Source organism: Pyrgilauda ruficollis, unplaced genomic scaffold, assembly GCF_017590135.1.
Source record: "Pyrgilauda ruficollis isolate IOZ18807 unplaced genomic scaffold, ASM1759013v1 scaffold64, whole genome shotgun sequence".
Classification (NCBI taxonomy): Eukaryota; Metazoa; Chordata; class Aves; order Passeriformes; family Passeridae; genus Pyrgilauda; species Pyrgilauda ruficollis.
In genome coordinates, this window is record NW_024528155.1 from 134,224 (window position 1) to 161,146 (window position 26,923).

A 26,923-nucleotide genomic window follows, 5' to 3' on the forward strand; every position below is an offset into this window, starting at 1 on the left:
GCCCTTATGAGAGGTCAGTGTGTTTGGAGATTCCATACATGTATGCAGACCAGACCTGATATCCTTTTTTTTGCTTGGAAGGTCTTAGACTTGCATATAACAATCTGGCGTCTTGTTCCCTCTCAGAACATTAGTTTGAGAAAAAGTCAAAACTCTTGAGAATTGGTGAAATGCATTATAGTGTGGCACATAATATCCCAGTACATTTTGAAAATTGTATACATAAAAAAATTAACATGTGCGAGTGATTCAGGATAGTATCCAATGTTCTCCTTATCCTGTTTGAAAACTTCTGTCATATATCCATGATCCACACACATTGAAGAGCCTCAGAAGCTGAAATTCCATTAACCCAAACTTCTAGTGTCAGAAATAGGTCAACAGCTTATTGCAGCTAAAAGGAGAAATGGCAAAAGGTTTCCTTGTATTTTTCCTCCAGGAATTCTGGTCTGCCCTCTGTGACATTATCTGTCCAAATGTGTGGTGGGTTTTAAGCCCTTCATTGTAGGAAGTTACTTTTGTTTTCTGTAAAAGAATCTGCTGCACACAATTTTGTTGTGTCTACTCATTCTATTTTTAGAGTTTTTGCTATTCTTTGTTTTGCCCCTCCTATTCCATATCACATGCAGAGCTTACTTGTGCACCTTTTCCTTTTTCTCACAATTGGGAGTGTGGTGGGAAATCCAGATCTCCTCAGCTGCTGTCTGTCATGTGACTTCAAATAATTCAATTACAGTCAGTAAAAGAGACATAACTGACTTAGGAAAAAGGACTGTTGACTGTCATCTGTGTCAGGGAATTGTAGTTGGGCACAGATCTTATTTTTTTATTGTTTAAAGGTTTGCAGACATTCTGGAAGAGCAGAAGATTGCAGAAGAGCAGACCAGACATCTTTAATTATGTTAACAAAATATGGGGAAGTTTGGGGTTTTTTAAAATCCCATGAACGTGTGAAGTCTGAAGTGTGACATTACCACGTCCTTCTCTTTAGAACTGTTCCAGGGCTGTGCAGGGTTTTTCTTACAGTAGAGGATTTAGTCTTGCTTCCATGGCAGCTGCTTCCTTCTGGAAAGCTTCTTACTGATACTTTTCTGGTAGTGGTGCTGCTTCCTCTTTTTTTATGAAACAAAATATTATAGTCTTTTTTGACATTTCAGAGTCTTCTTGACTGCAATTTTAGCACTTTTTTTTTCTGCTAAGATGCCTATTATTTCTGTTACGTACTTACAAAATGAGTCATCGTATTTGCAACTTCTGTATCTAATGGGCAAATTCTTGTGTAAAGAGAGCTGTCTCAGGGTGGATTGTGACACAAAACATAAGCAGGGCTTTGAGCTGGATGGCGGATGTGCTGACCCATCCCTTCACAATCCCCCATGCACTACTGTAGTAAGCCAGGGCCTGGCTCTAGTCTGCTCTTGCTGTGGTGACTCTCCCTTAGGGTTTAGCAGAAGTCAGGACAATTTACAGATGATGAGTTAAAAGCCAAGCCAAACCAAAACTAGCTTTTTTTTTTTTTTTTTTTTTTTTTTTTTTTGTTTTGTTTTGTTTTGTTTTGTTGCACACAGATGATTTAATTTTCTTGTGGGAATTCTGGCCTTCCCTCCACAATAGTGTGTCCAAATGTGTGGTGAGTTTTAGGCCTTCATTGTAGGAAGGTACTTTTCTGTAAGAAAATCTGTCCTATGAAATTTAGCTGCACCTAGTAATTATGTTTTTGGAACATAATTCCAACACATTCTTTTTTTTTGTTGTTGTTCCTATTCCAAGTCACATGCACAGTTTACAATTAAAGAGGGGTTTTTTGGGGTTCCAGGCTTTTTCCTCACCGTGGGATCCAGATCAATGATAAATGTCACTTCCCTGTAGATGCGGTGTCCTCTGTTACCCGGGCTCTAGTGTTTTTCACAGACTGCTTAATTTTAGCCTGCCTCGCCTCATTACTTTTGCTCTCTTTCTAAGGACAGTAATTAAAGTTGATTGGGTGCAGACTCTGAAAAAGGTGATAATGTCCCATTATCATATGGCATTACAAGTTCCTGCTTAACCTGAGAACCGAAAATTACATACCTAACATCTTTGACCAGGTTGGAGTCTTTTCAGCTAGTGCATGTATTTTTAAGAAGCCTAACAACCAAAATGAAAGAAAAACCAATTTCTCGAGTCTGAATTGAGACACTGTATGCAGGAGCAACAGGACTGCATGAGATGTGTTGATTTTGTATGGAAGTAACTAAATAAAATCACTGTATTTTTGTTATCTGTCCAGTGAGGTATACAGTTCTGGGAGATTTGAGAAATCCTAATTTGCAGAACTTGCTGACATTTAATCACAAGTCTTATTATCTCTCTATGTCTCTCTGTCATCTAAAATAACAAAAGGCATCCATCTAATATGTAAATTTGATCATGCAGTGATCTTGATGCTGGCTTATATTCCTATTTCTCTACAAAACTTCCTTTGATTAAAGGATCCCAGAGGCTGTTGCAGTTCTTCGGGACTAACCTTTTCTTCCTGTTCTTTGTCTATTCTGTATGAAGTTTTTTGATTGATTTTAATCTCCTAATTACCCTTAACTAGTACTTTAATTTTTTTTCTTCCTTTTTTAATCTTGAAAATGTGGCTTCTTTAGCTACTCCAGTGATGTAGTTAGGGTAATATTCAATTTCATTCTCTGTGCTTTCAAGGATGCAGCGTTGTACCCTACAGGAGATGATAAGGCCTGCAGAAGACAGCTAGCTTCTTAAGGAATATCTTTAAGGAACCCATGGAGTTATGTGCAATGCAAAACAAGAAATTGGCAGTGTCACCAAAAGCCTTTAAATAAAAGGAAATCTGTCTTTTTTAGGTGTGGGAAGAGTACATGGCAAAGGACAGTCCTTATAATAAAATAACTGCAAATAGGATAAAAGTGCTAACATTCGGAAGTATTATTTACCCCAGTTCACAGAGCAGCTTTGCTGTAGGTAAAGAATTCATGCTGTATGTGTTATTTACAAGGCCATCCTACCTACATCTGGTCTTCCCAGCTTTTGTGAGTGTTTAAGCCTTAACGAGTCCAAGGGAATGTTACAATCTGGACAGTTTATTATTTTTTCCTCTGTGCCTCAGTGCAGAGCAGCTAACAGCTTTGGCTCTTTCTAACTTCACCGTGAAATACAAATACACTTACTTCTACTTGACTCCAGTAAGACATTTGCTAGCTGTTACTAGCTGTTAATGATGTTACCTCCGGGAGACCCTGACAGCCCTTCAGGCCCACACATTTAACCCCGTGAGACTGAGAGGTAGGTGGGAATCTGATTGCATGTTGGAGCTGGCAGTGCCATCAGGCCTTCACTTGAGGGACCACACCTCTCCTTTTGTCAGAGCAGTCATGCTTCCAGCGAGGTTTTGTCCTGTTCACTGTGCTAAAAATCCATTAAATGAGTAAGCAGGTTCCCCAGGACAATGATTTTACTGGAGTCTGTCCTAACTGAGAATAGGCTTCCAAGTGATTCCCCCTGATTTTGCACTGAAGGCATGTGTGAGACATTGCAAACTGGGAGGTGGCTGCTCAAGACCCCGATGTCTTGCTGTAAAACTGTCTCGTGTAGTGGTTAAAAACATCAGCCTTTTCTGGGATTTCTGGGTGTGGGGTAACTAGCACAAAGAATCCAGATAGTTTTCCCTAGAATGTAAGGTGAATCGCTAGTCTCGGGGTAGACGGCACCATGCACTGAGCATGAGTGAAAGAAAATTATTTTGCTTAAACTGCCTGAAAGAAGGTTGCTAGCTCTCGTCTTTAAGCACCTATTAAGTCATCCAGTGTTAGTCAGTGTAATTACGGAGGCTGCAGAAGTAATTCCAGATAGCAGTGTTGAAATGTACAATTTGGGCTTGAAAACAAAACTATTTAAAATAGATCTTCCTGCAAGTTAAGGGAACCCCGGTGTGACTGTCAGTCACCGCAATCAGACACTGCTCTGCACTCAGGGCTTTTTTGGCCTCTCCTGCTTGCTTTCTCATACCACGTTGGCAAGCTGCAACAAGTGAAAACTCCACCCTTCCTACAGACTGGGGAGAATAAGATTCATAAACGGCAACAGCTGGCGAGTAAAATCGGGGTTTCTCTGAAGGTGCTGGTTTTTCAGACAATCACTGTGTGCAGCTGAGAAAGGGGCGGGATCCTTTTCAAGTAGGTTAGTTGTGATTTGCTGAATCCGTAGACTTTTCCCCTCAAAACCCCAACCCTCTCTCTCTCTCTCTCTCTCTTTTTTTTTTTTTTTTTTTTTTTTTTTTTCTCTCTCCTCTCTCCTCCTTCTGAGAGAGAGAGAAAGGGAGAGGGAGAGAAGTTGGCTTGCGGCTGCATCTCAGCGCGCACGTCAGCGTTGATCTGGTCCCCAGAGCCTTGCCTGACACCATGAGTTCGGAAGCCGATGAACCCAAGGAAGGTACGGTTCCAAAACTCTTTATCTTCACAGGAGAGGAAATGCGCACACTGCTTCTCCGGGCACGGAGGAGAGTTTCTGCTCCCTTCAGCTTTCGGGTATTCAGAGGGGAGGGGAAAAGGCCTTTGCAAAAGTGTTGGAAGTCCTGCGGGATAGGAAGTGACCGAAGTGTTTGCACCCAGGGGTATCTGTCTCGGCGATGATAATTTACTCACACGTGGAGTATAGATAAGTGGGAGAAACAGTGTTTCAAAACGCTGGTAGCCAAATGTCGAAAGAGGAGGATTTCTTTAATTTGGGAGCGCTGTATTTTTCAGCAAAAGAGGAAGTTGCATGGGGAGAAGTGAAAGGTCATTATTTTGGGAATAAGGCTGATTCCCCTTACTTCCCTGCGGATGAGTGTTCGTGTGTGTGTTAAAACAGAGGAGAGTGCCAAAGCTACGGCGTGCTGCTGCCTCTGGACTGGAACGTGTGGAGGGGCTGGAAGTGCTCCAACAAAAATGCAATTATTCCCTGGTGTTGATCGGGAGGGGGGGTGTGAGAGGGATTCGGACAGTGGGGAGCAAGCAGGGGAGGAGGAGGGCAATTTCCTGAAAGTGCCTATATACAAAAGAGCATTTATATAGATGAGGGAACAGGGCAGTGGTGGGGTTGTATGCTGGATTTCTTAGAATAGAATTGATGTTTCATGGTTACACAAAGTCCTTAGGGGGATTCAACCATACAGAGATCCAGTATGGCTGAGAAAAACAACTTAAAAAACCCCAACAGAAAAGCCCCAAGTAGTGGAGCGACCTAAGCATTTTGTATTTGTTGAAAACAAGAACTTTTCAGAATGTTTCAGGTGGTTTTCCCCTCACAGTCTGTACAACTTCCTTCACTTGAATATAAGATTACCATGGGCATCTGTTTACTTACTTAAAAGAGGATTTTGTTGATTTGCAAAAAAGTCTCCTTGCACTGAATGAGAATTAATGCTAATAATGCTGATAGAACCTGGTAAGTAATGGAGCCCAATAGCCTCTGTTTTGATAAGAATAATCCTTATATTTTTCTTCTTGTCAAATGAACAGCTGAACCAGAAGGCAGCTTGTCTTTTTTTTTTTTTTTTTATCCCCAAGAAGATTCTGTAGGACAGATTTATTGAAAAGCAGAACTGTAAAAATTATTTCCCTATAGAAACTTTGAAAAAGAGACTATATATACATACTCCTTCAGTTTTACAGCAGGAGAGATCTGCTTGCATGCTATAGCAGGAAAGATCCTCTGGTTTCATACAGGAAGCTCCAGACAGTTTTAAGAAGCTGGCTATATTTGAAATGTAAATTTTATTGTTTGAAGAAATGTCTTACCTTCTTAGATGACTCTGATTCTTAAAATCAAATAGGTTTGCCTTTCTGTACATTTCTTCATAAACAATTTGAGGTGCCAGGATTTTCATGCTGGAAAAAAAAAAAAAAAACCCCAAACATTTGAAGCAGGTGTCTGAGACAGGGAAAAAAAAAAAAAAAAGAGGTAGCTTTTTGATTACTTATTTTTAACTTGGGAAATATTTGGGTTTTGCTGTTCTTTATTCTTAATGTGTTAGAATGGAAAATGAAACAACAACCATTGTGGGAAGATGAAGTACAGATGTCACTGAGAAGGTTTTTCAGTCAGTCTGCAAACGTATCCCTGGTAATGTATTCACATCTTTAAAAGAACAATTTAGAAAAAGCAAGAGAAAAGTGTGTATGTGAATAAAAACTGGGATTAACAGGTAAAAATGTAGAATTGCGGCTGTCACACTACTTTGCCTAGTCTGATTGTACATTTATGGAAGCATAAAATACTGAAAAGTGCAGTCAAATACCCGTATATTGGTAGTGATCCAGTGTATGTAGCAGAATCTTTCAACAAGCTGTGTTTCATGAAGAGACTTTGGTTTTTTTGCATAAAGAAAATGGATGTTTCACAAATCCCAACTGAATGTGTGTCTCAGTCTTTTGACATTGAGGATATATAATTTTCAAGTGGTTTACCAAAGGGGAGGTTGTTGATTTTTGTTTTAGGTGCAAGACTAAATGTCATTCTAAAAGAGGAATTCTGATTTACCCACAAACTATATGGTCCACCTAGGGAATCAGGAGGTAACTCCTGATTATGGAAGGAGTAGAGGGTATACTTGGACAGTTATAGAACAGGTATTTTACCAGATCCTGTGCATTTCAAGGCCAAAAGTAGTGATGAAGAGTATAGTGGCTCATCTGCTACAAGTTAAAAAGTGAAAGGAAGAGAAGGCTACATGAGAAATGTCGGTTTAATGGTGTTTGTAAACATAGGCAGTTTTTTTGTTTTCCTTGAGGCAGAGGTTCTCAAATAGCCAGGAGCTAGTAAAGGGGTCTGTGAGGAGTTCTGGAGGTCACTTGCATCTTCCAGGCATGACTCCTGTGTGTTGGAAGATCACCCTCAGTGAAGAGGAGAGTTGAGGGTGCAGTAATAACATTGAACATTGTGTATGCTCTGCCAATGATCTGATGCTGAAGTGAGCAATACATCACTTTCAGCTACGTTATACAAGGGAATTGCAGTAATTGGAGAACACTGAGATGTCTATAAAAGTAGACATAGTGTGGATTATTTTAAAAAATCTACATAACAAGATTGAAGATTATAGGCTTTGCTAGTATAAAATTGAGCTCTATCCACTGTTACAATGAAAGACAAAATCAAGGTAAATTTTGAATGGCTAACTCCTGAGGATTTTCTTTTTGTAATTAATCAAATAAAGGTAGAGCATTTGACCTCAAGTAAAATCTAACTTTTTAAACAGGAACAGAGACTAAAAAGACATTGCTAGAAGACAGGCATTACCCCAGTACATATTACACTAATTGCTGGATATAGGGTATGCGGCAGTGTATGTGGGGTTTTCAGCTTCTGCCTTTGATCTCTTCATGGTCTGTATTAGAATGGTAACATGAAACAGGTTTTTTTTTTCTCCTGCCACGCTGCTCAGTAACTTCAGAACAATCTTTGTATTCGTCTGTATCCCACAATGCTGTGGTAAATATGTGCATGTGTCTTTATGGCATCAATCTGTATTGCATTTACAGATTCCAACAACTGTCATGATATAAATAACCCTGTCACATTTTCTTGTTTTCATTGCTTTCACCAGATGAAACAAATTGTGTGTTAAAGTCCATAAGAAGACTATAGCATCTAACTGCATAGCATAATTTCATTCTGGTGTTGATTGGTGGCATGTCACCTGCCATGTACCAAATGATTTCAGGCTTTGATTTGACTGAATTCCTTCTTGAGATCTGAAGGAAATGTTATTAGTCCTGTCGTGTTAAAACAATGTATCACGAGTGCACATTTTAAAATACGTGGCAACACCAATCAAGATTATTGTGATGCAAATGCATTTCTTCAATAGAGGGAAACAGGAATTTATGTAAAGCTCCAGAGAACTTCAACTTCATGCTACAGGTTTTATGCAATATATTTTAAAAACAACAGGGGAGAAGTCTGGTATCTCAAAGGAAAAGTAAAATAGTAACAGATAATCAGAGTGAATGTAAGCCTGTAAAACAAACTCAGACACAAGTGAGAGCCTGCATTGCACCTTTTTCATACTTAGTTTTGAATACCACATTTCAGGAGAGAGAGAGATCAGAGCATTCCAACAAGTGCTTGGAGATTTTTTTAGACATGATTAGCATTTTTTTAATCCAAATGAGATTAGTGAAGAATGAGCTCACCTGTTTTGTTCCTTTTAGAGCTCAGAACAACACAGGGGTTACAAAATCACAGAGCAGTCACTGTTTCAAGAAGTTAGTACTCCCTCCTGTAAGTAGTACTGGATTTGCTTTGACATTTTGTAGTCACCTCTCATGTGTGAATGTTTTCCAAGCTAGAATTTTGTTCTAGACAAGAAATCAACTGCTCTTGTGCTCCTACAGTCCACTTACTCCATCTACTCCATCAGTGGGACTCAGTAATGTGTCATTCTCCATCCCACTAATTCCAAAACTAGCATTTGTTAGAACCTATTTTTATTGTATGACAATGAATGGGGAAATCCAAACTGTAGAAGTGGAGCACAGAATTAGTACTTAACCCCACAGATTTGAATCACCTTCGGTTCTCACCCAAAAGACTAAAAAATGTGGACTTCCTTTGTTTCACCTGCTATTTGCTTAGCCTCCCTTGTCAAGATAATAATCTTCATAAAACATTAAGGCCAGTCAAACAGTGGCCTTTTGTTGTAGTCGTCTGGACAGTTCAGTTCAGAAGCAGGAGTAATCATCTGGCCCCAGTGCATGTGTTAGAGATCTTGATTTCTCAATTTGAGAACTTTTTTTTTTTTTTTTTATATCTCACAGATAACTTTCTTACTGTTGATGAAGAGAATGAAAAGATTGCTGGCTGTGCATATCACATACACGGCTTTGTAAATCATAGCAATGCTTGACAATTCGGCCTTTTGTGCAAACCCTTCTATAGTTAATTGGAATTATTAATAGGACAGGGTGATAGGGAAAAAAGTATCCCTCTAGTACAGGAAAGAAGGAAAAAAGAAAATAAGCTTGTGAGAGTTCAGAAAGAATTATTACTAGCCAGGTGCTGTAAAACCCTATCACATATGCATAAGGAAAGCATTGCCAGAGCTAAAAATAGCAGGGCAAAAAGAAAATAAAGAAGATAAAACCTTAATGAAGAAGAAGCAATGGGAAATTTAGGGGGAGTAAGAGTACAGTACACAGGCAAGTTGGAAGTGGTAGATTTTTTTTTTTTAGTGTAGTTTGGGTGACAGTACATTTAATGGAGCAAGATGCAGGAAATAAAAGGTCTATGAGGACAAAAACTGCCATGGTTTGTAGCACAGCTGCTGCAGCTTCATTGAGATGTGGGCCCTTGACTCTGTCACTAAGAGCACTGACTTCAGGCTGTTAAGCCATAGGACTCTGTAAGAAGCTCTGCACCTCTCCCCTTCAAAACTGAAAGAATGGTTGTTTTTATTTTCCTGGCCACATTGGGGTCATCTTTGAGATAACCTGTTTGTGAGTGGATCAGATGGCCACTCTGATTGCTTTTCCTACAGGCTCAGAATTTAATTAGTTGAACTGCTGTTTTTTTTATGTATAACACATTTGGAAGTCCATATGCAGTAGTTGTTTTCTGCAGGACACTTTGTACCTCATGTATTTATTAATCTGTGCAGCTGGATCAGATGAGGAAGCTAGGTGGTAATTTGAGCACAGGCCATGGGATAAACATTGTTTGTAGCTGATAGATTACTTCAGAGAATCACTGAAACTTAACAGGTTAATCATTTAGCTGTGATTGTAGGGTTGAATGCTAGATTGCTTTGAGAAAATTCCATTAATATAATTATACTTATGCAATCAAATCTTTTTATCCAAAATGAATTGCAAGGTTCACATGCTTAGTTTGAAAATAAGATACAGTCCCTTGAGCTATCTGACTGATAGAGAGAATCATAGATTAACTGAGGCTCTAGGGAATTTCTAGAGGTCACTGGGCACAACATTTCACTAAAGGCAGAGCCAGCTTTAAAGTTGGATCCAAATTCAAAGTTAGATTAGGTTGCTCAGACTTTTTCCAGTTGCATTGATACTGTCTTCCAGAGTGGCGATGCCACCGCTTCTCTAGCAACCACTTTTCTAGTGCTTCGGTGTTTGGCCACAGTTGCTATGTCATTCCAAATGAGACTTCCCCTTGATGCTGCTTGTGTCTCCTGCCCTCTTCTCTTTTTCTGTGCACCCTCAAAAAGAGCCTGGCTCTGCCTGCTCTGTGACTATTCAGTAACAAATTGCACGTGATGGTAAGGACCACTGTTATTTTCATAAAACCTAGCACTCTCAACACGTCTTTGGTATCAGGTGCCCCATCTCCCTAGTAATGCTGGTGACAGCCTGTAGGATCTGCTTCTATTTGCCAGCTCCTTTTTTTGGGGAGATATTGGGGAGCCCAATACTATTCACAGTATTCCACATAATGGAAGAAAGTACTTTGGTTTCAAGTTATATGAGTATAACTTTTTCATTTTCTGAAATTGTTGTACTGGAGACGTAGTTTCCCAGTCTTCCTTTCATTTATCTGTGATTATAGCATTTGCTGTATTATGGTACTTGCACCTTTGGGTTGTTTCCTTCGGGGACTTGGCAAACAATGGACTGCCACAAATGAGACAGAGGTTAGAAGCCAGGAGCTAAAGTCAGCAAATCTCTGCAGAATCAAAAGAAATATCTGGGTAAGGGAAGGCCTTGCACACACATTTGGTAAAGCTGTATTCTTTACCAGTACTACTTCCAAGTGTAGTAACAGGCTAAATGAATTGCTTCTAAGAATCATGAGTGTTTTGTTATACATTAGCGAGGAATAGCTTAAGGAAAATGTAAGGCTGAAACAGTAATTGTAATTTGCAGTTTTTATCCAAAAACACACAACATTTCTTTTATCAATATTGATTTATTATTTGGTCAAATCTTCCATTAAATATTACTGTTTCAGAAGGGTTCTTAAATGCTGCTTTTTGAGAAGCAAAATGCAGCCCCTCTCCACTCAGTCATTTAGTGTCCCTCTAATAATAAATAAAGCAGATGAAAACTGTATTGCAGGTGTTATTTCAAACTTCTGAAATGATTTTTTGCTACAATTAGACTACAAAATGCAGTAAAAGGAGATAATTTCATAAAGAGACAGGTTTTTAGGCTATTTCATGAAACAATTTCAGGTTTTTAATTTCTCCATACTCAATAGAAGTAGTAGGCTAAAATAGTTTAATCTATTTCATAATGGCTTTAAAGCAAAAATTACCTTTTTTTTCATATTTGAAGATTATTTTTTCATGTTTGCATATTGGCTAGATATTTCTAGATCCAGTAGCATCCAGCAGTATTACTGTTACTAGTAGCAATTGCTGTTTATGATTGTGTAAGAAATTTGAGTGCTTAAACTGGCTGTTCTGCATTAATGAGTAGCACTAATCTGAACAATAGCCTTATGCATATTGACACTGAGGTGGTTTTTTTTATGGTGGGAAATCTGAAAGTTACAGATGTTCATGTTTTCTTGGTTTGCATAATTATATTTGATGAGTTGCATGTGTTTTTTAATGGTAGGTGTACACTTCCTGTTTTGTGGATGCATCTCTGTCATGACTACAGAACAGGATACACAGTGGGATTAGCAATAAAATGCACTGCCAAAATCCTGGTTGTTTTAACCATCGTGTCAGCAAAAGCACAAGCCTTAAACCCGTTGTCATTTGGAGACAGTCTTACTTTGAGGGAGAAGGAGAGAAACTGAGAGGCCTGTTCTTTGAGATATTCATTCTACATTCAAAACTTTGGGATGTTTTCTCTCAAATTTTGTTCCTATCCCTGAGATTCTCTGCCCAAATTGGGTGGTGATTTGACTCAGTTTCATCAGTTAATTCCCTTTCCCAGTTCTAGTGTGTGCTTCATTTCTAGTGCTTAGCTGGCAGGCAGTGAGAAGTAGAGAGCTCACATCTCTGGGTGGCCTGTTGGATTCAGTCTGGGGAATTTGGCATTCAAAATCTTCCCCACAGAACTGTTTCAGCAGAAGCAATGTAGAGGATTGGATACACACTGTATAAACTAATTTAATTTTCCCTACCTTTCTCAGAATTTAGTATCAGCATTTGTAACTATGCAGATTAGTAGTGAAAGGTCAGATAGTCTGTTGTGCACAGCAATAGGGAAAACCTACGGTTTAGTTTGACAGATAATGTACAAATGTCAGAGTGTCTGCAGAGTCCTGTTCCTGCTGGCAGTTTGCAGTAATGAGAATAAATTGCAGTAAAGTGGGAATAAGCAGCTAATTTATTTGAGACCATTTATCCTTGAAAGGTTTGAAACCTGAAATTCCAGGGATATATTCTGAGATGATTTTATGTATCTGTAAAGTCCAGTAATTGTAAGTTTCTCTAAGACATTGCTAGATGCCCTGTGATTTTACTGGATCTCTAAGAATGTGATACCCTCAAGTCCCTATCCCAAAATATTTACATTCATACAGCAATTAATAAAAAATGAGTGCATGCACAGACAAGCATCCATTTAATTAACTTCAAAGAGGTGTGGAGAAACCTTTGAAAAATGCAGAAACTCCATTATTTTCAAACCTGATGCTTTCATGAGGAATGGTTTGACTTTTGCTATGTCCACTTTGCAAAACTATTCTACAAAGGCAATTTTATTTCTAGAAAGAATAAAATTTGGATTTGATATTAACGGAAACGAGCAGATGACTCTGGAGAATATTTTAGTTACTGATTCCAATGGATGTTTTTCCTACTTGTAAATGAGAAAATGAATGGATGTTTCTGTTCACTTAAAAACATTTGTTTCAAAAACATTCACTGAGGAATAGTGATGTCAACTTCTTTAGGAACTTGAAACAATGAATAATAAATTCAAGCATCTGCGCACAGAAATGGTGGATACTTCAGGAAGGGGTAGGAATAAAGTTTGAATCTCGTGTCTTGTGGCGATATGTCCTCATCAAGCTCACAGCCTTGTCCTCAATGCTGGAAATTAGAGATTTAAATTCTGTGATGCAAGACGTTGGGTCCTGGATGTATGTTTAAACTCTTCTTTGCAACAAGCAGTTGGTATTAAAATCAGTAACTTGCAGATAAATGTTGATCCCTTTTTTGTAACTTGTTACTTGATGTCATGCAGTTGGGGAGGAGAGGACAACATTATGGTGAGAAAAAGAGAAAGTACTGACATTTTTATTTCAGTGCAAACATTTGAAATTTAGGTTGATGGTGTTTCTGTTCCCCACTTGAAGGCTTTCCTTCTTCTGGTTCAAATTTGCATTCCCTCCTTCTTACTATGGGTAATAATCTTGGAAAACTCAAGGTGCAACAACCTTTCTTGCTATATTATGCCCTTTCATAGCTGATCGGTGCTGTCCATTGCTTAGTTGAAAATGTCATTTGATGTCACTGCAGAGTAAAGAAGCTGAATTGTCAAATTCTGCAGCAGTCAATCAACAGCTGTAAAAAACAGTGCAGCCAAGTCTCATATGCTTTACCCCAAGAAGAGAGTTACAAAGAACATGCAGGTTTAACAAATCACAGAAGATTTGATGCTGAACAGGGACCTCTGGAGGCTGTCCAGTTTTCAGTCAGTAAATATACTTGCGACCTTTAAAAATAAATAGGATTGTTATTGTTTTGCTAGATAACAGAGTTCTGTATCCAGATAATACTGCTTCCTGATGTAAAAGAGAATGACAAGGTCAGACATAATATTTAACCAAAGATTCAATTTTATAGAAGAAGATTAAATTACTAACAATATTGAAGACCTATTTTTTCTCTTATGTGGGGAAGTGGATTGGTGTTTTGACAGTCTTAAGTTATGTTTGCAAGTTTTGGTGTTGTTAAGTCAAATATTTTAAAGGTGGGTTTGGGTGGCACTAGTGGAAACAAAGAGGAGACAAAGCAAAACCTCTGGAAGATAAACTGTGTGCTTGGGTCTTGGAGAGCCTGTGAGGGAGAAGAGAAGAAAAAAGACAACCTCTTGTTTCATGACTGCATGTTTGGATAAAGGTTGTGGTAGTATGGATGCAGAGGAAACAGGCTGTAGCTACTAAATAATGGGAAAAGAACTTAAAACTTAGGAGTTGGTTTATTTTGTTCCTTGTGGACTAGGAAAGTAAACATGTTAGGCGTGCAGAGAAAATTACCATTTCAGCCACCAGTTGTAGTCTTCCATAATCATGGAAGCTGCCATGAGTGAGTGGTATGGATGGCAGACAGAGCGCATATTGTCTGTACAGCCACGCATTGGATCCCATAAAATTTATCCTTTCTAGTAAAAAAAAGGGTAGTAAAAATTAAAAACTGAAAAAGAGATGAAGGGTGCCACTGGTGTATTAGGCCAAAAGAACAGCCGATATCTGATAATTAAAATTATTAGATGGGATAATTTCGTATGTGCTTTATAATCTACATTTCAATGTTGATATTGCAAATGAATATGCCGAAAAGACACCTGAGAACTGAAAGCCCTGACTAGACTACTAGATTTTATGCAGCTGGCCTGTAGCTGTGGCAGTCTTCAGTGCCTCAGAAGTTAGTTATATGTATGTGTGTGTATATACACACACACACACATATATACAGACACGCACATATATACATTTATGTATGTATTTACACACACATAAAGTTAATGGTAGCAATCCAGCCTGCTTTAAAAATTAAAATGAAAGACAGATACCAAGGGAGTCCCATCCTCTCTGTAAGAAACAGACATTGTAGCTACAGATGGACAGGGAGAGGAACAGAGAGCCAGAACGAGAAATACAGGAAAAACATTATTAACTAGTTTCAAAGACATTGTAAGATCCTTCACAAACTTCTGTGTCATTTGAACTCTCTGAAGCCTCTGCTTTGACTCTTTACATGTGATTCAAATACATGCCCTTTGCATTTTAATGGCCAGGTTGTGACATTTGCCTTGGATTGAGTTCCCTGTCCCCCTCATGCCAGATTGGCATCTCATTTGGGCCTTCCAGTTCATTGTATTTTTGCAACATATCAAGTTTAATTTTCTCCAGTAGATTCCAAGTTCTCCAGGGCTGCTGGCCTCTGAGGTTTTCCTTCTGTGTTCAAGGCAGGAACTCTTTTTTTTTTTTGTTTTGGGAGGGGGCTCTTTTTTTTTTTTTTTTTTTTTTTTTTAATATATGTATGTAGTTCTTGTGCCTACAGCTAAGTGTTTTGAGGTTAATTTTTTGTGAGAAAACATTATTTTTGCCAAGATGGTTGTAAAAGCAATTAGATACCGCTTTTTTAAATTTCAAATTTAGAGTGCCACTTGGCTTAGGGAGCTTGGCACTGTTGCCTTGATGCAGTTTGGTATGTATTTCTAAGGCTGGACAAAATATGGAGTACCTGCATTGCATTTGATTGATTGGAAGGAATGACATAAGATACATTGAATTTCCTGTAAAAAGGTTTGTCAGCATTATTATTCACTGTGCATGGACACTTGGTAGATACAGAGGAACCTAATACAGCCCTGCAAAGACCAACAGCTGAAATATACAAGCTGTGTACTTAACATAAGCACTGCACCAGTTGTTACATTCCAACAAGGATAACAAATGGTGGCAGAGGACTGAAATACCAAATTAAGTTCATGACATTGTTCTGTGTGACTGTAATTTTCTTGGTTTAATATCCACTGTATTCTGAAATATTCTGAGAGCACTCATCTGAAGTTAATCTGATTTCTTTTTTCCTTGTTTTTAAAGCTACGCTGTTAATTAAAACACATGCAGAGGTTTTGGGGAAATGGCTTTTAGGAGACTTTTTAAAATTTCTAAATCAGCTACAGTATATGTATCATGTGATGCATAGGCTGGCTGTGGGAAGCACAAGCATGTAAAACCAGAATAACTTGTTGGCACTGACTGCTCCCATGGGACTGCAAAACTCTGCAACATTCTTATTGGAAATAGCATAATTCCTTGCTACTCTACCCAGACTTAACCTTCAGGTACATTTTTTTTTGGCAATTCTTCTCACCTCTTGACAAAAAAAAAAGTATTTTATTTTCTGGGGTTTTTTAATGGTTTGGTTTTGTTTTTGCAGCTAGAATATGGATCATCTTTTGTGGTTTGTAAAATTTTGGACATTTTAATACACTAATGTTAGAATTGAATAGCAAAATCCAGAAGCATATAACAGTATCACATGTGTTTTGCAAACATATTGGCAATGACTTACTGAGCATTTTATTGGGTGAGAAGAAGCTGTTCTAAATGTTGTTTGCTGTCTTTTATTTTTCCCATGTTTCTGTAGATCAATATGTGCTCACTTTCAGTATGAGTATGCAGATCAGACATACTCTGTACTTTCAAAAATGCTTAATTAGCCATATTTTTTTCTGAAATCGCTTGATTAACTGTTTTTCCAGAGTGACTTGTAGCCTCATAGCTGACTTCCAAATCCAGTAAGACTGCTCATGCAATATTTGCCATGCATAAAGCTTGGCTTCAGATGGGGTGTTTTTCCTTTTGAAGGTCTTCCAGTATGAATGCTAGAACTACTCCTCAGCTTCTCAGGAGGGGAAAAATCCCAGCAAAGGATTTTTCATATCATGGCTACAAACTAGTGCATGTTGCTTGAATAATTAGCATTCTCGTCGTATGCTCGGTTGGTAACAATTATGGCAAGACAGAATTTAGTACAATTTTCCTGTTAGGAGAACTGTAGGCAAATGTTACTCATGAAAGAATGCTTTGTATGCATTGAAAATTTTAGTTAAAACTGTTTTCTAGTTAAAATCAGTATTCATATATAAATCCCTCTTTTTAAATGCAAGGTGCCAAGTAAAATATTTGATCTTCCAATAAGGACCTCGTGTACATGAATTAAAAAAGTAGAGGTGCATGTGAAAGAAGCAAGTACTGTACAGGGCCCTTGTTTGAGGGATTTTTTTCATTCCCCCTTCTGCGCTTGGCCATTTGCTGCCTGGGTTTTCCACTGCCTGGTGGTGCTTGCCCATCCCATGTGCCCTGCTGATGTCCTTCTGTCAATGAACTATGTGGCTCTCCTGGTCTCTTCCCACTCCTGCCCTCAGCCAGCTGTGAAGTTGCAGTCCCAGTGTCTTGAGGCTAAAGAGTGAAAGCTCTCAGAGTGTTTCTGGTCTTGCATGTCTGATACAAGCCTCAGTTTTCACCGGCTTTTAAAAAGCCAATATTCAAAAGCAACAAATGCTTTTGAATGTGGAGACTGGCCAATATGCTGAAGTGGCCATTTGGGAGCTGCTGTATTTTTGGAAGGAATTCTAGAAGAATTTTGGGAAGGATTGTAAGGATTTTAGCATACCTTTTACCCAGGAAACTTTGAAGCACTGAGATAAGAATCAAAGCACTGACTCTTCTCTTAAAATAGAAAAAAGAAAACAGCATTAAAAAACCTTTTTGAAACTGTGACTCACTCAAATGGTTATTAAGAAGAAGCTACATATATCATTTGGCAGCTAGAAAAATCAACTTACCTTGTTCGTATCTGAAGACTTTATAGTCTGTATCCTACCACTCAAGTTTTTTAATCATATTGACATATAATAAGTACATTGTGAAAATTGTTACAGCCTTGGTAACAGGTTTGTAACTATCTCTGCCTATTTTGTACCTCAGGACTTGTTTGTTCACTGGTGCTGACTTTTGTAGTTTATCACCATTGTAGCTTTACCTTACTGAAGTAATGTATTTATATGTGAATTCATATATTTATATGCTTCTGTATTTATTTTTTTTATGTTTCTGGTCTGTGTCATTCCTGAAAACAAGGGTAGACCTGTGAAGACCCAGAAAGCAGAAGGCAAAAAAAAAAAAAAAAAAAAAAATTCAGTAATTCTTTTATTCCTTCATATCTAGGCAATCTCATGATTTTGGAGGTGCATGACTCATGGTCACATACTGTCAGAGAGCATAACACTAATTCCACTTGATTTCAAGTTGCCTCCCTCCAGGGAAATAGTGCTCTTTCACTACAGGAGTCTGACTGAACATGCAATTTGTATGGCATGTGCAGGCTTTTAGCTGTTCTCACACAGTCTGTAGAGAGGCAAACACACACATCCACACAGGATTCCCAGCAGGATGTCCATTCTCACCTCAGTGCTATGTGATAGTCTTTTAAATTCTGCCTGAAGCCCTCAGTCAGTGCTGTCCCTTTCCTCTCAAGCCCATGTTGATGTTTTTGTTCCCAAAAACCCTCATCATTTTTGGGTCTTGTGCAGCACGTGGTGTTCCAGTCACTAAAATGAGAACTGGGTCTCAGGGAGCAGTGTTTCACAGTCATATTTTCTCTTCTTTTGGGACTGTTCTGTCAACGCAGTGAGTCTCAGAAAGCTCAACTCTTGACTATGGAATTTATGATGGTTCACTGTAATGTTTTTGGTGGATGCTTTTTTTTCCCCTGCTCCTTCACAATGTGAAGTTTTAAAAATACTCTTTGACTCAAGTATTCATTGTCAGTGTACATGAGATTGCATACACTCAGCTGCGAGTGATGTTGAATCTACCGTAGACTATTGTCTTGTGGAAGAAAATAAGCTGGTTTTTTCCCAAATACTACCTTTTTTTTTTTTTTTAAATTTAAATAAAGCTGAGACATAGGGTATGTGGCAATAGTGTAATAGTCATTTGCCACAGTACAGAGGGAGGTGTGCTAGCTTCCATGTGAGGGAAAAGTCAGCATTGCAGCCATAAGTATGAGCCTTCTTGTACTTTCATAGCAGTCTCCTGAGAGTCTATTAACCACAATTTTAAATTTTCACTGAAAGTTTACACTTCCATCCCAGTTTAAGGAAAACCTCTGTATGGTAAAATATTTTGGGAAAAACACATCCAGAATAAATACCAGACATTTTATATGTCCAGAATTTATTAATTTTAATACGCAAAATACCGCGTTAAACACACACACTGTGTGCTTGGCTATGAAAATCAAAAAGTTTCATAATCACTAAGCTCATAGCTTTTGTAGGAGGTCTTTAGCACCTTGTTTGCTCGTTTCAATAATAAATTAGGAGATTTTGCAGATGTCTGTATTATTCCAAAAATTGATTCTGTGAGTTTCAAAGTAACGGAAGCAGGATTTCCTCCAAGAGCCTTTCCTCTTGGACTACTTTCCTCTGTGGAGGCATGGCTTCACTGCACATAATCATGCTTACTTGAGTAGTTTGTGCAGAAAATGACATCCCATTGATGTCAAAGGGGTATTTTTTGATGATAACCTTTTAAAAAGTAAAGTATAAAACTGCAGAGGAAAGAAATTGGAGCTATAAAGAGCAGTCATGAGGTAAACCAAACTGTGAGATGCTTAAAATTAGTGGGATTACCTGCAGGTCACCAGAGAAATGACATTATTTCAGTATAAAGTGCAAGGATGTAACCTGTCAACACAGAAGGTGTGGTCAGACATCCATGCCAGCTACTATAATCACTTTAAAAATGTGTCTACATAGAGTCATCCCTAAGTAGTTGTATAAAGGTGCATTTTCAGGTGCTGGTGTCTGAAATTGCAGTCAGAAGTTTGCAAGGGGGTGCCTGGCAGCCCTTGCATTGGGAGCACTGCCCTCCCCAGCACAACCTGTGGGACAGGCACCTCTGATACGCTGATGAGCATCGCCACTTGCAGATACCAGGTCAACGTTTTAAAACCTCTTCTTGACACGTCACCTGTCCTCTGGAGTCACAGGACCTTTCTTCTCCCTCCCTGTCTGTGAATTGTTCCCGTTGTCAGTTGGCAGGAACAGCCCTCAGTGCTGCACTGCTTGCTGGGCGCTGCAATTTCCTTTCAGTGCTCTCTTCGAGGAAGTGAAACCACTGAGATGTATTTTTGCATTTTGAGGTGCCAAAGGAAAATAAAGCACTGCAGGCAGGAGAGAAAGGTAGCTGAGAAGAGCTGCCCTTACGGCGAGGAGGAAAACTCCACATTCTCTCTGTGATAGCTTCTGACAATGTTTCAAAGCACACGGTAAAGTGTGCGCTGCATTTACCAAAATAAATACGCCACAGGCCAGTCTTCACCTTGGGTGTTTTGCTTCTCTTTCTGCTGTCAGCAGTAAAAACTGCAATTACATGAGATGAACAAGTAAGTAATAGCTTTACTGTTATTTAAGGAAGTATGTGTGTTCATTCTGAAGAAGCTCTATACTCTTACTGCTTAAACTGAGTTTTATTCAAGCCGTGAAATAAATTTTAAGTCTTTCTGTCATTGGTAAGGAGGAAAAATTCTGATTATAAACTACAAAGACTTAGCAAATTCCTTTTTTGGATTGGCTGCAATACTGAAGTATGAAATTTACATATTTAACAATTAAATTAGAACCATGTAACAGCACAGGGAAAATGAAACTAACTTCTGGTGTACTTGTAGCAAAGTAGATAGAAAGTATCTACTTTGCTCTAAGTAGCAAAGTATGTAAGTATGCTGGGTAGCCCCAAAACTTGGACAGATATTAGAAAAATACCTTAAGAGTTTGGCAGCTTTTGAAATGGAGCAGTTTCTGTTTTGGTTAGCAAAGGTAACTATGTGTTGAGTTGTACTTTGTAAAATGTAAAATAATGTAATATAAGAGGGTTTTTTTGTTGAAAAACTGTAAAATATTTAGCATACTACCAAACAGTAACTGCTCCTAGTAGGAACATCCATATCCATGTGGAGTGACAGAAAGAAGACATCATGACCATACTAAGAAGACTTTAATAATTGAAAGTTATGAAATAATAATTGATATTCCTGTTTTCTCCTGGAAAAGAAAGAAAGTTATAATTTGTCCGTAGATCTTTGTAAAGCATTGGCTGTTGAGTTCTAGTATTTGATCACCCTTTGGAAAACATGGATTAGTTTTACTTTAATAGTAACTGTTGCAGTTTTAGCTTTAAAAACACAGAAAGAAAATCAAATATTTTCAGTTCAAAATGACTGCTCAGCATCTTTAATGTCTTCCTGTATCTTTGTGGTTGAGAAGTGTGTCTGTCTTGTGATCTTGAGAGCTTTTCCCGAGATAGTTAACAAGGGGTTCTTTGGTTTTTGAGTGTCCTCTGGTAGTAAAGATTTTCAGAAATGTGCGCAGACATTTAATGTTTCAAAACAAAATACTGATATGCACCGAAAGTTGCAACAAACAAACCTGCTTGAAGGTTTATGGGATGATAAAAAAGGAGCTTGTTATTAAGTTTCTCAAAGATACTCTTGAATTAAAAATAGAGATTTGTGTTTCATGTCCTGAAGGACAAGTTTCTTCTATTTGCTGGAACCCCTGAGGCACCCTTAGTCTGAACACACCCAGCTGCCCACATACCAGCAGTTAGGAGGAAACCTTTTCCAAATTCAGGGACTTACTGTCTGACATCTGCAGAGATGATGTTTTCATTAAAAGAAAAAAAATAAAATATTTCCAGTCCCAGTGTGTGCTAAGCAAACCTTTCATATGTATAGTAAATGTAAACAGATGTAGTCTTCCTTCCCCCTGTCTGAGACTCCAGGAGAGCTGCAGCACAAAAGCAGCTGTTTGCCAAACAATGCTACCTGCAAATACCAACTCACGTGTGTCTTAATGGAGAGGGTATCAAAAAATTGTTGCTGACAACAGAACAAGTGATAACATTTCAAGTCAAGTTTCTGAAGGATTGTTTGGGGTTTTCTAACAAGAACTTTTTGTTCTTCTGAACAAAAGTACAAACCAGTCAATGGGTGTATTAGTGCAATCAAATATAATTTTAGAACTGGAAATGTAGTCTAGGATCTACTTCATTGGTCACAAAAAGATACTTTTAAATGTTATGCTCACAATTGTTATGACAATCCCTAGAAAGTAAATGTCTTGATTTTACTGCATGAAGTATAGGACATGGAAATGTTAATCTGTACTTGCTTTTCTTCTGAAAACCAGTGTCTTCAGTTTCCATCCAGAGAATCTCAGTGTTGTTTGCTGACCATGGTATATTGTATTTCTTTTGTATTTCTGCATGGATATCTATAGATATGTATAAAATAGATATCTTTAAAAAATTGTGTGGTGTCTGCATTCACTGATCATGTAAAATGCTAAGCAGGAAAAAGCTTTATAATGGTTGCTTCACTGAATTATTATCTATTTGAGCAGCAGGGGTTATTTGTCACGACATTGAAATAATCCTGGTTTCAGATTTCACTATGAATGTGAGAATCAGATCAGATTTGTGACTTATCTGAGCAAATATGGCAGTTTTATTGCCTTGATTTGAAATTCCATCAATCCATATGTATAGAGAGAGCTTCTAAACCATTTTTGAGCAAGTTCAGTTGGTATTTTCACAAAAGTAAAACTGTCTGAAAGAAGTAAACCTAAAGAAAGAGAGTTTTAGGGATTTAAATATGGGTTTTTTTCTGCAACTATGTTGCATTATTTTTGTGGCACTTAGTAAGACTATTGTGAATGTATAAATATAGAAATATTCCTCAACTTGCTGTCCAGAGACTGTCTCTTTGGAAGTACTGACTGCATACTTTTTTCTTCTCCTAGTGGCCACAGATGTCTTCAACTCCAAAAGTCTGGCCATTCAGGCCCAGAAGAAGATCCTTGGAAAAATGGTGTCCAAATCAATAGCGACTACTTTGATCGATGATACAAGCAGTGATGTTTTAGATGAGCTTTACAGAGTAACAAAGGAATATACGCAAAATAAAAAAGAAGCAGAGAAGATCATCAAAAACCTCATTAAAATAGTCCTCAAATTGGCAATTCTCTACAGGAACAACCAGTTCAATCAGGATGAAATAGCACTGATGGAGAAATTCAAGAAGAAGGTCCATCAGCTGGCTAAGACCGTGGTCAGTTTCCATCAGGTGGATTATACCTTTGACAGGAACTTTTTGTCCAAACTCTTGAATGAATGTAGAGAGCTGCTGCATGAAATCATTCAGCGTCACCTAACTGCGAAGTCACACGGACGTGTCAACAATGTGTTTGATCACTTCTCTGATTGTGAATTTTTGGCTGCCTTGTACAATCCCTTTGGACCTTATAAAATCCATTTGCAGAAACTTTGTGATGGGGTCAACAAAATGCTAGATGAGGGGAACATATAGTACTTGTATTAGAGGTGACTGCCTATGAGTTATTTGTAGATGGAACACTGTTGATTTATGAAGGAATAAGGGAGCATGCAAAGAGGTTTTTTTACATTATGACAAATCTTTCCTAAATATCTTTATTAATTGATTTCTTACTGTGCGCTATCTGTTGCTATTCACAGTCCATCTGGAAGAAAAACTGCACATGACTTTTCTTACTGTGCTTTGCCTATGGAAACAGCTTGATAAAGACAATCAAACAGAATGGTTCAAGTAGAGTAAGAATCTTGTGAGATAAATATACAAACCAAAACAATATGCTGTCAGACAATCTGCAGCTTTCATAGATTTACAGAATTAATTCTAAACTATCAGAATCCACTAGTGTTGGTAACAGACTGTCATGGTGATGGTACACTCTGTAATTTCTTTAATTTACTTGTAAAATAGACATATTTGATTCAGTTATAGTCTTTTATGCTCTCTGCACAGATAACAGCTTCCTAGTGTTGCCATTATGAAGCATTGAGTTTTAAATAAAATCAGTGATGCTGTCACATAGAGTCTTAACAGCAGGCTTGTGCATCTCCAGCTCAGAGGTGAAAACTTCCTGTCTGCAAGGCAGGATCTCCCCCAAGTAGACATCCTTATAGACCTGCACAGGTGCTTGCTTCCTTTGACTACATGGGGATTATTTGAGGAATAAGCTACAGGAAAAGAGCTGAACTGGGAAAGAGCATTCCCAAGAAACTGCTTGTGGTACAGAATTTAAACTCTGCCTACGATAAGATAAAACACAGTGACTTCTCTGTGCAATTCCTTAAGATTTTTAGAATTCTGCTAGTAGAATCATAGAATCAATCATTTGGGTTGGAGGGGTCACAATTCTTTTAGAAAAGATGTGAGTCAGTATATCTGATATACTAGTCTGATGTGTATGATCATGTGAATTCACCAAAGTTGATAAATAAATTGCAAGCCAATTTGCTTTGTGTACAATGAAAGTAGAAACAGAAATTAATGTTATCATTATGTTATATACTATTTAACTAATGGCAAAATGGAATTTTAAATAAATTTTTTTTCTTCTTTTCTTACTTCCTACTTTTTATCCTTTTTCTTCCTCACCTTCTCTCTGCCTTGACATTGGGGATAAAAAATGTGACTTTCTAGACACTGTAATGTACTTAAAAGCATGAAGTTAATACATTTCAAACAGCCAAAGACTTTTTGTTAGGAAGCATATAAAGAATTTGCTGTTTATTTAATTGCCAGTGTTTTTGCTGTTTGCTGTGTTCTTTTGTTTTAATGAGTAAACCAAAGAATATTTGCACTCCAAACTTCTCTTGTCTTTTTTTTCCCGTATCATATTTTAAATTCTAAACTGTGCCAGCAACAAAAGCATTGCAACATCTTACACACATAATTTCAGCATTAATTGTAATTTTTAAGAGAGAAATTTAAGTTTTATTGCTGTTAGGTTGGTCATTAGGCTCTCAATATTCCTGGAAACCTGCCGGATTAATGTGTTCAAAATGTGAATTCATTTTATGGAAGCCACTGGTGTTCATCAGGGAGAGAAGACTGATGTACTACTTTTGTGGAAACAGCTGGGAACTGGTGTAAGGACAGTACACCAGAATTTGCCAAGAAGTAACTTATTAGGTTGACATCTGAAGGAGCATCATGTAAGATCTCTTCTCATGTTTTGCCTAAACAGTAAAAACACTGTTCTGTCCCTCAGAAGTCATGTTTAGAAATGTAACATCATGGGAAAAATCGCACAAATTGTAAAGAGTTTAGTTTCTGGTGTATTTATTTTATTTTCCTGTCTAGAAATACCAATTCTTCCTCCTGGGGTGAGAATAAAAAGGAACTTGACTTCTAGATATTAAAACAGTTTTATCTACAAATCCTATTTTTAAATTAGGTCCTGATTCTCCCAAAATAGCCTAGCTCATAACAAATGGTAACAGTTACTGAAAGGAGGAGACAGTAGCTTGTTTAGAACACAATATTACCTGTGTATGCTTCACACAACATACACACATAATACACAGTATTACGTCTGTATGCTGTGTGAGGCGCAGAAGATTATCTTTGGCCATGAACCAGAATATTTTGATTGCTGAAATTTGAATTTCTCTGGGAAAAAAACTGGTGAAATAATCTTTGTACATTGATAATTAACACCTACTTACATGCATATGAGCCATGTACATTTTCAGTACCCAGGACCTTCTTACTGAGCTGCACTGTCTGGCCATTTACTTGTTAGAAAAAGTGAAAATTGCCCATGGAGATCTGATTATAAGCATGAAAACTTGAGAGCTAAGAGAACATATATTTAGCTCACAACTGAGTTACATTCTTCTGAGATGCTGTGACAATGGTTCTTGTCTGGCATTCATTTTAAATTACAAAAAAGTGAGTTCCATAATGATGAAAGAAACCAATTGTGTTTGGTTTCCTAACACCTACCATGTTCTTCTGACAAAGCACTCAAGCTATATATTTTGCAGTTATTTTTTTTTTCCTGCAGCATACATAAATAGTAGCTTTAATGATGAAAATTCAAAAATAAACTGACAGCATTTTTGCCTGTAGTACACTTGTATGAAGGCATTGACCCTCTAGCAGAAACTTGACATAGATTTTTTTTTTTACAAGATTTTTTTGGTCTTACTGTTCAATTATGGGTAGCATAATCTCATAATGTAGTATTGCAAAATTGATAATACTGTGTTTTAATAGGGTAATAATTAATACATTAAAATCCAGTCATCATAGATTCATTTTACAATAGGCATTTAAATCTCAGTACCTCAGGTGATACGTATTTTTAATAACTTTTCAACACTTAGTTAATATGTAAAGCCTAATGCCATCAAAATACATGTTGAAGTTCTGTAACTTAAAACTAATGTTATAGCCTTCTAGAGGCATTGAAAAAGTGCTAAGTCAGACCTTGGATGCATTTTACAAGATGTAAACAAACATGATCTCATCCATACAATGAAAATAAAATATAGGGACGTTATCAGGGCCATTGTGTGCGGGCTTTTGGCTTTTGGCCACTCCTTAATTATGTTTGTGTACACAGATAAACAAAAAGACACAATTGGGTAAATCACAAGCCTTATTCTTGAGTTCTCTTGAGATTATCTCTGTTTACGAGGTACAGAGATCATAAGGAATCTGGAAGATTTCAGCAACTGATGTGGTACAATTTGTGGTTTTGTTTTGGTTTTTTCCCCCAAATTATGTCTCCTCTAAAAAAAGATTCAACCCCACCCATAAATTCTTGTAAAACAATAGAGTGAGGAGATGGCCAATTGCTTTCTCATATTTCTCCCTAGTGAGATTACATTTTCCCAAGAAAACAAGGAACTGATTGTGATGGCAGTTGACTTCAGTAACTTTCCAGCCCCTTCTAGTACTAATGGCTATAATGACTATTTAAAGGTAAACTGGAATTCTGCATGTAGCTCTTCAAGGAACCAGAGTGTGCTCATTTTCAGGGTCTAGCAGAGAAGGATCTAGCCCACTTCATTGTAGAGGGGAAGCGTTGAGAGTAGGATGGTAAGCTGTACATTGCATGGTCTTGGATGGTCTCTCTAGGATGAGCACTGGCTGTGTGGTGATCGCCTACCACAGCTTTCCTTTGCCTTTTGCTGCCATTCTGAGCAGCTGACACTTAAAACACAGGTCAACTCCTTTCCTACTGTTTTTACCCCAGGATTACATTACATGGTAATCTAAGGAGAAGAGTTGGTACTGCTTTACTTAATGAAAAAAACCACAAATAAACACCATTTTCCTGATTTCTTGGGGTTTTTTGGGGGGGGGGAGAGCACTGGC

The 26,923-nt window shown here is 37.8% G+C and overlaps 1 protein-coding gene across 5 annotated transcripts; it reads left to right on the forward strand.

The window, feature by feature from the left end:
- Positions 1-3,557: 3,557 nt before the first annotated feature.
- TNFAIP8 (TNF alpha induced protein 8) lies at positions 3,558-24,404 on the forward strand. Of its 5 annotated transcripts, XM_041484192.1 has the most exons (3): positions 3,558-4,182; positions 4,388-4,434; positions 22,512-24,404. In XM_041484192.1, exons 2-3 carry the CDS (start codon positions 4,404-4,406, stop codon positions 23,075-23,077), a joined length of 597 nt encoding a protein of 198 aa, XP_041340126.1. In that variant the 5' UTR covers positions 3,558-4,182; positions 4,388-4,403; the 3' UTR covers positions 23,078-24,404. The 5 variants fall into 5 exon arrangements, with proteins under 5 accessions (XP_041340126.1, XP_041340128.1, XP_041340125.1 ...); XM_041484194.1 differs by lacking the exon at positions 4,388-4,434; XM_041484191.1 differs by lacking the exon at positions 3,558-4,182 and having other exon boundaries at positions 4,247-4,434.
- Positions 24,405-26,923: the final 2,519 nt, after the last annotated feature.

What these genes read in the sequence shown, in the direction of transcription:
- TNFAIP8 (XM_041484192.1), top strand. Translation starts at nt 4,404, where the DNA reads ATGAGTTCGGAAGCCGATGAACCCAAGGAAG. An exon ending in AGCCGATGAACCCAAGGAAG is followed by an intron (nt 4,435 to 22,511) that starts GTACGGTTCCAA and finishes TTCTTCTCCTAG; the next exon opens with TGGCCACAGATGTCTTCAAC.